The sequence below is a fragment of the Plasmopara halstedii genome (assembly GCF_900000015.1).
Source record: "Plasmopara halstedii genome assembly, contig: Scaffold_3060, whole genome shotgun sequence".
NCBI classification, from domain to species: Eukaryota; Oomycota; class Peronosporomycetes; order Peronosporales; family Peronosporaceae; genus Plasmopara; species Plasmopara halstedii.
The window spans coordinates 3,162,390-3,172,922 of record NW_020189964.1 but is presented as its reverse complement, the minus strand read 5'-3'; the positions used below and the strand labels follow the sequence as shown (position 1 = coordinate 3,172,922).

Sequence of the window (10,533 nt, the reverse complement as noted above, 5' to 3'; positions counted from 1 at the left end):
CACACCACAGCTCCCTTGGGAGAGTGACGGGTCACTCTCATGTAACCCCGTTACAATTTGTTTATTGACCCACAGTGATTAAACCCAGTGCACTGCGTAGCGCGAGGTTAGCAGCTTACGTGTAACCCAATAATCTTCCTCTCAAAGCAAAGTTGCTCCCCCTTTCTCATCATTCGTAATGATCAAGATAACAGCTTATGATGCTATACTTTGGTTCTTTTGAGCTTGTCTCGTATTACAACGAATAGTAGTGACAGTAGTGCAGGATACAAGTACACCATAATACTATCCATACCTCGACAAGCTTACTGATTTCTTTCAAGTCGGAATTGTGTAAGTCCCGGCGCTGTAAGATTACGCAAAAGTACACTTGTCATAATCATTTTGCAAAAATAGCTTACCGCGACTTGATACACCACAGTATACATCAGATGACATGTACTCACTGAACAATGGTGTATGCATACGCTACTGTTGTCGGTTTCGTTGTTTGTACCTAGAGCCAAGCTCGAGAAACGAAATGAAAGTACCGTAATGAGGGTTATTATTACGGATGGCGAAGGCGATGCTCTGGAAAGGTAACGTCCTCAGGACACGTGATCGACAAGCTCCTCGCCCGGAAACGTCGAGCTCTAGCAGGTTGTCCTGCGCCTGCTATGAAAGACCTGGGACTCATAAAGGTCAGCGTCCGTCAGACTAAACTTCATTTTTATAAGATTGGTGGATCCCAATCCCCAATGCAACTACCGCTACATTTTGCAAGTTAACACTCTATTCTTGGAATGCCTCATTTCAATGTACTAACCCAAAAGCTCAATCTTCCGCTTTATCTTTTAGCGTGAAATTTGCTTTCACAAAAAACAGATACTTCGTCTCTTACATGGCTGGATTCATGGCCATTTTAACTTCTATCAGAGATAAACAAGCATCCCTGTGGTTACTTCCAAAGTACCAAATACATAACATAAGAAGCCATAAGGTGGTTGCCGGACACGCTTGGTAGAAGAAATCCTGCCAATGCCTCATCAGCGCATTCTTATTGCTGGTGAGCGTCTTCATACGATTAATTATGATTCCAGATCTCTTGCCCCCAAAATGCTATTTCATCGGTCCCATCAAAGGTAAAATCATATTGAGCATGCCCGGTTGTCCCAAATTTGAATAGTGAACATAACTTGCTCCGTTCTATGTGGCGTACTTTAACATAGAAATTGGGCGTTGATATGATGCGGTAGCGTTTACCTCGCATAGTAACTCTACAAGCTGCGTTTATAATTGCACAGCGATTAGGTGCATAATTCCATCCGGAAGCGAGATCAGAGCCTCTCAAATTATATTTCTCGTTGTTCCCTTTAATCTTAAGCGACGAGACTTTGGAATTTTGTCTGTTGTGGATTGATGCTAGTGTATCTGTTCAAAGTTCAATATTAAAACCATATGAAATGCTTAGCACGAGGCTAAGATCGACCTGGGTGAATTTTCGTCATCGTCACACCTTTAACTCTATAGAAAAGCAAACAAACAGGTTGTATGCGTTTGGCATTAAATCAACGCGACGCGCAGTGCTTCCTCGAAAAAGACAGACATTTGCTAAGAGTTTGGTTCTATTTGCAAATTTAAATTACTCAGCTGAAGATGGTATAAACATCACAAATATTATCTGCTGCATTCCGACAACGAAACTGGACAGTCGACCTTTTACTTATGATGCGGTTTGGGCAGTCGACTCATTACGTATAATGCGGTACTGTCAAACATAATAGACAGTATGCTGCGGTATCAAGCGTGTCATATACGAATTCAATATTCGTGCATCGAGTTATGAGTATCCTTGCTTAAGTGTTGAGGATGCTGTAACCCCCCTGAAAAGTCTGAATCCATGCACATTGACTCGTCCTGCACCAATGCAATAAATTCAATCGCATTCTGTGTCTTGAACGCCATGAGCTAGTGCCCTGCGCTTCTTTCTCACGGATGCTTTAGTTGATCGTGAATTTTACTCCGTGTGGAAGAGAAACGTTTTAACACGGGTATAACTGTGATTGTGATAGCATCGGCGCCTGTCATGGGATTGCCCAACTCTGATAAACAATATTGCAATCACAAATATAATACTCAAAAGACCGAAACAGTAGAGCGTTGCGATATCGATATAAGTCGGGAAGTAGCGTTCCCATGTTGCGGTTCCTAGAGTGGATATATGCTATGTCGCTGTCATTAGAATGTAGAGACAGTTGGTCATCGCTGTAAGCTGCAAGATAATGGGCGAGATAAATTTCTGGCAATTATGTGTCTTGGACGCCAGGGTTTGATCCCATGGTGGTACGTCAGAGCTTGACGCCACGATCTCCTAAAAAGGCCCGGTGGTGACAAGGAACTTTGAGTCGCAAGAAGAAAAAACCAAGCTAAGGAGTTATCAGTGATATCCGTCGCTGTCACGATGTGACGTACTACCTAGTCAGAACTTCTCTGGGATGCGCTCTCCGTGACCCGTGGCTGGATACCGAAGTAATGTTCTAGGCAGTGAAGTTTGTTCTAGCGTAATCTCTCACAGAGCGTAGTAAGTTTTATTCGGGACATGATGGCAAAGAGGTTCAAGACGATAAAGTCATCAAATAAGTTCGGTTAGCATACAAAGGCTGCAAAATTTATCCTCCATTAATAAATCTTCTTTATGACAGACGTAGGGCACGAAGTGCGAGTGACGGGGCGGCTTACCCAAAGTCATATGCTGAGAAAATGTCCCAACGCGGTGATTACAGACCCTTCAGATATGTTGGTTCCAGTTCGGAGAGTGCGTCATGGCTCCCAGAAACCAGTACAGAGTCACTCGACAACCATTAAAGAACATTTAAACCCGTTCCGTAGACAGAATGTGCTGCAGAACAGGCCGGTCACACTTTAATCTCTGCTCATGGCATAATACGTTGAATTTTACTGATGAAAAAGAGCAAAATCCTGCTTACTGTGATGAACACTTCGAGTGGGATGTTCTGGGGGTGGCTGATTCTTTCGCAGGAACTGTAAGCTTCAATATTGTAGCTATCGCGCTGATGTGCATGCCTATTCCGACTCTACTTCCGTTCATTGCCGTGCAGCGAACGGAGCGTTAGACGTTACTGTCAGTGCTCGAATGCTAGCGCTTCAATAAACAGTTTGTCAAGAATGGCAAGTTGCCGACGAAATACAGCATAGTCGCTGGGCAGTCCCGCAGCGATGAAATTATCACGGATTTGCTGTCCAAAAAAGATTGGACGAGGTGGCTCGGCTCGGCAACATTCTCACGCAAGTACAGTGCAAATTTTTGGCAGCGGCAAGGCCACTTAATTATCTGCTAAAACTTATGTTATAATGGTTTGATGCGCCTCAATTCGGTGGTCTTAAAAGGTGTAAAACGATGACATATATGTGTCATGAATCTGGCACTTGTCAGTTTGGAAAGACCATTCTATGTCTCTTTTAACGCAGCTTTTACCATAAAGTATGCTTTACTCCGGTTTAATGTCTTGCTTGGATGGAATTTCCGTTGCTCCGTTGGCGCACAACTTTGCTGACTTTAGATTCTGACACCCGCACGACAAAGAAGAATCTCTCAAGGCAACGCGCTTCTATCAAACATAAAACTAGGCCATGCCTTTTTCGCTGGTGACGGAGGCCTGGCCTCGCTCTAAACCTTATACTTGTCGGGTCGCTGTACCAGCAGGCTCACGAAGACGAGTATGGCTGCTCACAGCAAGAACAGAAGCTGATGAGCATCCCTTTGGCGTTAATGTTGTGCTTTGTATGCTGCGATTTTAAGCATTAAAGACCTCGAATTTATCGCTGAAGCTGACTTGTAATTTGGTGAGCTTGTGAGATGACATTTCTTTTTCTTTCACTGCGCGAGGTGGGTAAGCTATCATTCGGCACTTTATCGGCTTTTAGCACCAGAGGTACGGCCGTCGTGAAGCGTACGAATCTAATCAACCGCTGCTGCATTATGCACAAACGGTATCCCCGAGAACACTGTGACCCGAGGGATAAAATCGCCCTCGGAACGAATTTTAGCGCTGGAATTGCTGTGGATTGAGCAGAAGGCTCATACACATAGTCGTGTAAGGATTTTGCTGTGGAGCGACAGGGTACTTCAGATTGGCTACATCAATAATAAGGACGTGAATGAGTTGCGCTATGGCAATTTCACTTGGTCAAGTCCAGATCATTAGTACTGATCGGATCGTCGTTGTAAGTTCTTACGGTGACTCATCGAAATACTCCTGCCGAAGGGAGCGAACACTAAGTGTGCAACGTGTACACGAGAGAGTGACGAGTTGTAGAGAATACTTTATCCTTGAAGGACATTTTTGCCGTTTGTCTCATTGAGACGGGTCGGATCTCGAAGAGTCACTGCGACCGTTATTATCGGCGTTTATAAAAGCGAATTAGTAGACTCAAAGCTGCATCCATGCGAGGTGCACGGCAGTTTCGTTGCAGGATCACTTGACGAATTGAATAGAACCCGTACCGAATTTGCATAGAGTGATTTTCATGTTGTATGGAGTCGTTATTTTTGATTTACTTTAAACATAAAGTCCGGGCTTATTCAGCCCTATTTATAAGAACATCACATTCAAACTGACAGTCTTCAGTAATGGTGATGACGACGACGTTGCAAATATTGACTTTAAAACATGCTGTGCTCTAAATTTGGTAGTTCATGGCTGCTAATCTAGGCTAAATGACGCTGAAGTAGCTAGTGATTTGAACAAACGCAGCGGAGGATCGTGCTTATAAATTTGTATATGTAGCATTACTTTTGTGACAGTCGAGACCTGCTGAATCCGAAAAGTGGAGCGAGCTAGAACGGCGAGCAACACGCTCTGAGACCAGACACGCACTATCCGTCCGCAATGCGGGTGGCGCTTTTGTATAGATAAACTCTGAAGCAAAAAACACGGCATTATCCCGCAATGCAGAAGACTTGCAGAGATAGTTGCAGCTATCAATCACAATCTAAGGGACTATTAAGTTTTACGGGACATTTAATTCGGTATTCATTAAATTGCACATATCCAATGACTGTCGAAAGCTTGTCACCACCTAAAGATGACCCTCGCGAAGTAATCGTCGATGATTCGGTGACAAATCTCTGGACTAAACTTACCGCGTCAACTTTCGAAATCGGATTGCTTGTCGGCCAAATAAGCCTTTCGAATGCTGGAGATTTTGTGTTAGCTGCGGTGCCAGTTCCGTCAGAAAGTGAAGGTGGCGAGCCTCCAAATAGTCTTGGCGACGTGTCGGTTGATTGGGTCCAAGAAATTGCACAGCACGTAAATTGTCTGCTTCCCGGAGGCATCAGGGTGGTAGGGATCTATGTGGTTTCTGTCTTGGACATTTCAAAGCAAGCGGTGCAATATCTCCGCGCTATAGCGGAAGCAGTTGCATTGTCTTTCAATATTCCTGCTTGTGACAACGTCCACTACTTGGCACACGTGTCTCTAGATGACAATTTTTGTATCCATAGCGTCTACAGCGTGGAAGACGTCCAGAAAACACAGTTGAAACCGGCAAAACTAAAAAAATCGCCCGGACATTTGAGATTTGAACAATATCGAACGCTGGTCGAAGTCGACGAGCCAATATCATTTACCTCAAATGCATCAAGGACTGCAATAAAAGTACCCAACAATCGTATTGACGAGGTAGAAGAACAATTAGAAATACTCTTTCGTCGAGTCGCGGATTCTATTGCCGTGCACAAATTGACTGATGATGCGAATATACATTACATGAATTTGCTGACACTGAAATCATCGAATCCTCAAAAAGACCTCAAGAATGTACGTTTGACACTGTAGTCGAATCGTAAAGACAAGTTGTTCTAATTATCTTTTGCTTTGCGACGATAGCCACTTGGCAGCATTCGTGGTACTGTTAGCTGTGTCGCGTTCGTATTACAAAGCGAGTCCAAGCCAAGTGAAGTGGCAGCAGTCTACTTAAAGCGAGACTTTGTGAAGTCGCTGTCTATGCGTGTTGCCTTAGCTCGTGAAAGCTTAAACGAGGATGATGATGGTAAAAGTTTATTCTTGAAAGCTTACTCTTACCTAGACATAAAAAATAACAAAAGCTTGTTTGTGAGTAGCTGGGAGGATCTCCATTTTTGAGAAAGGTGGAGTCATTCGACTTGCTCAGCGTGGCCTAGTTCCATGGCCTTTGAAGCCGTATTTTATGGCGACGGTCCACGTATTGTCTGATGAAAATGCCGCAAAGGCGACAGAAAACGCGCTTGAGATTCTCGGTGGTGTCCGAAATGGCGATGCCCGAAATGGCGATGCTTGTGCTTGGGTCGCACTAGAAACCTCTGGTCAGCTTCGCTCTTCCCAAGATTTGACACTCAGCAAGAACTCAGAACAATCTAATTTCGTTTACTTCATGCTGCCACTAATTCTCGTGCTGCTGCTTATCGCATATCAACATTTAGCTTGAGACAAAATATCTAGAATATCGTTAATGTAGGCAACCTTACTCTTACTTATATCGACTTCCATAGTCACATCCCATTGCGGTTAATGCTTTCTCGACATGACTCAATATTGCAGGCCTCGATGCTACGTACATGTTTATCGTCTGCACACTTCTTGTTCCTCGACCTTTTATTTATGATGTTTCATGATTGCCTTACAAGAAAAAGTAAAAAAACGCTTTGGATGTCGGTATTCCAAATATTTCCAACCGTGTCACTACCACATCGAAGGCGATTGGCAAAATTTAAGGTGATGACTTTATGAAAATTGCGCAGAATGGGCCGAATTGTAATTATTCTGATAGAATCAATCGGATCTTTTTTCATCGTTTTTTGTTAAACGGCGTGAAAACTTTGGCTCTATATTAATTGCACAAAGGCTGAATTTATTAGGGCCGCAACCGCTACTAAATAAATATCTGAGTATATTTTTTATTAGATGCTTAGATTTTCATGCAAAATACATGCATTTTACTATCTCTCATAATAAAGGTATGTACTGTAATTTTGTGAACATATTAAACTATTGTAATTAAGATAACTCTGGACAATTGTACGAAATTCACATTGCGCAGTGAAGATTTATAATTAACTAAGTGTCAGTATTTATAAAGATGTCGAAGGGGGTTCGTGGCATACGTGGGCTGTTAGCCTCGCGCCAAAACGAAAAACACTTTCTTTATAAACGATGACAGTACGTGTATATTTAGTGTCGGAACAAATAGCACTAATTCTGAATACTTGTGCACTCGACATAGTGGAGCTCATCATCTATTTACGGGAAGGGCTCTCCAATTCGCTTCTAGTAGGAGCACACATATACGATTTCTGTGCTTGTGTTAACGCGAACTCTTATATTCAAAGCTTTTTTGAGTGAAAAATCACGGACACCTGTTGCACTTGGGATCACTCCCACGACAACTATCTGAAAGGACATATCATCTGTGAGGGTGGTACATGAATATCAGATTTCCTGTATCTTCGACAACCAGGCATGCATGGTAAGCTTATATTTACTGTTGATTTTGAGGCAGTGGAGGAAATGGCGGCCAAACCGCTGTATGCGGCAATTGCTCGCCTGAAGGGGTTCATACGCGATGCGAATGCACTAATAGACACCTCCAAGAGCGATTGCACCAAAATCTGATGGGGGTATATCATCCTTGGCCGCTGGTGTTGAGCTTTCCCGTACTAAAAGGCCAGGACAGAGAAGAAAACTTTCATTTATACTATCAAGGTTAATTTGGCCATGAATTTGGTCAAGCCTCAAACGAAGCGGCAGAGCATTGCCTTACGATCTTCCAGCTAAGGATCCAAGAGCAAGAATGAGAGCTCACATGCAATGAAGACGTGCCGAACGTGGAAGAATTTAAAGCGACGGATGTCGCTAGTTTTAGTACCACCTGACCAGGCATACCGAATGCCCCTAGTTTTTTGTCCCCTAATCAAGGTAAGAGGGAGCTGGTGGATTATGTCGAGATGGGAAGAACGTTTTTTTACCGCAAAGGTATAAGACCCCTTCTCGACGGACGTAGTTCCCATCTTAAAATGGAGGATCTTCAGATGGGTGTCACACCAAGACCTTCCACGTCGATCCTGCCGCTATAACGCGCCGCATTTTGGGGTACTGCAAATGGAAGTTAACAAGCGTGTCAGAGCCTTCGAGCGTCATCTATCTTGAGATGGACAAAAAGAGATTATCTTACTAATAGGCATCTTCATGTTACCCACAAAAGTTTGATTTGTGGTAATACACAACATTCGCGTCTTGTCCATCCCCTTCGCCCACGGCTGAGGGATACGAAGAGACGAGCCCCTACTGATGAGCGTTTGACATATTTTATGCCGGAAATGACTGAGTCTCAGTTAATGCAGGACGAGTTATAGGCAAATATTGGTGACGTGACTGAAAAGTGACGAGCCAAAGGTCGACTGAAAGTCGAAAACATCAGGTGCCACGCACTTTTTGACTGAAATTACTTTGACACGTCCTGTAAAAACCTCAATAAAAAGCAAAAGCTCTTCTGGCACGGGCAAGCCATGCAAAAGCTTCTGCGCAAGGCATGGGATTGTGAGAAATTGATAGCATGATATTGCTAGGCCCCCCGAGCAGAGTTCGGAAGACAGAAGCGTCAGTGTGTCGCGGTAAAGTATGCGTCTCTCTGCCGAGACGAAACAATTTTAATGCTTGTCGTGGTATCCAAAATTTACTCAGATGAGAAAACAAGGATTAGTTGTGAGGTGTTTTTCCTTAAAAGTCCGTGAAGAGCGAAATTTTTTGAGTGTTGCAGCCTCCCGCGCCAGAGCCGAAAGGGTTAAATGTCGACTATATGTCGCGATTAATGGTTTAAGCCTTGAAGATAAGAAGTAAATTATATCCTTGTCACGATGTGACGGTAGCAACATCGTGTGTCGGGCGTACCCTTGGAACAAGTGGAGCATCACCGGTGAGTGGCGCGAAATATTATCCACTCTTGAATGAAGTGCCTGCAGATTTCCTTGTTCTTGCAAGTCTCCTGACACGACTTTTAATGACCTGAGAATATTTTTTGTGGATATGTAAAATAAATTGAGAAACAGCGAGGCTACCAAAATGGACGAATAGTCCCGGAGACGACGCTGAACTCGCCATTCGTCATCATCTGACATTGAGATCACTCGCAGCACACTGAATGCGACGAGCGGAGCAGCAATCTCCAAGAATTTTACAAACTTGTTATCCCCATATTTGAATCCACATTGCGAAGTGGTAAAAACGAAGCACCCCTTCTATTATCCCCGGGTAAGGGAGTCCGTCACAATTTTATCATGGGGCGTGGAACAAACATAGTCGTTTGGTGAAAAAGACCTTTTCCCAATGGTCGCCGACATTCTGTGTCAGAACAGCAATCGGCAAATGAGAAATTGTGCGTGCATAAATTTGGCAAAATGCGCTCACAAATTTTGCGCAAAGTCCGATAATATGGGATGATGTGCTGCTGAACATAATGTTTGATCACAATCTGTGCCCTAGACCTAGTAGACCAATGTTATCATTTGTTGATGTGATACAGTGATCTTCCATCTCATTGCGGTAAGCCGATCGGTAATTATGCAACATGAGATGTTTAAAGCAATAGCAACTTTCAGTTATCTGATAACGTAGCTACTCGAACCACATCATGACCATGTACAATCCTATTTTGCAATCATTAGTGATGTAGACAGCTTGAAGTCATGCGGAAAGCCACATTAAGCACTTATGAGCTGTGACCGAATATGTGCGCTTCAATAAGCAATTCCCCTATTCAGACGAAGGTGTTTTTTGCGCTCTCAATATTTCTAATCAGGTTTAAGAGAAGAGAAGAAAAGCATCACCGGGAAGCGTTGCCTCTGGGCAGATCAAGATAGGAAAATGACCACCGAAGATTGTCCAGTGCCTATGTCCCGAAAGGACTCGACGAAGTTGACCTTTCGAGCTATTTGGCCAAGTATAGCGCATACTGAACCGACATGGCGCATCCTCTTACAAATCTCCCCAAATAAATGTCAACTAATGTTTGCGTGCGACGGAAGAGGAAGCCTTCATGGTTGTGAAAACCCTCCTCGTGCATGTTTCAATTTTAGCTTGTTAAATCGATTTTGTTCACTTCATCTGAGACGCTTCAGCCGCTGCGTTAGGTTGTGTTCATTCCAAGATGAGGTCTATGGGCATCAACGCGTTATTGCGTTTAAACAGCTGAATTAAAGCAATTGAGAAGAACAAATCTATCCACGCTAAAGTCCTACTTGCAAAGAATATGTCTCTGTCATATCTGACCCGCTAGTGAGAAACACAAACCAAACATCGCAGCACACAGAGAAGTTGTCACCACAGAACACTTTGTGCACATTTGTCCATCTTTGCTGGGTTTACCTATCAGATCAAGTATAAGCTGAGACTGTCAATGTGATAGCGAATGCGCTTTCAAATCACCCCATATATCGTCGCTTGTCTTACTGGTGACGTCATCGATTGATGAGATGATATTTACATCGTACGTGTCAGTTGC

General features: G+C 43.5%; 1 protein-coding gene across 1 annotated transcript; it reads left to right on the top strand.

Moving 5' to 3' along the window:
* Window positions 1-5,054: 5,054 nt before the first annotated feature.
* PHALS_07141 (uncharacterized protein) lies at window positions 5,055-6,465 on the top strand (the record flags this gene model as incomplete). The annotated part of the gene is made up of 3 exons (XM_024720559.1): window positions 5,055-5,819; window positions 5,889-6,051; window positions 6,122-6,465. 3 exons carry the CDS (start codon window positions 5,055-5,057, stop codon window positions 6,463-6,465), a joined length of 1,272 nt encoding a protein of 423 aa, XP_024585745.1.
* Between the last annotated feature and the right edge of the window lie 4,068 nt (window positions 6,466-10,533).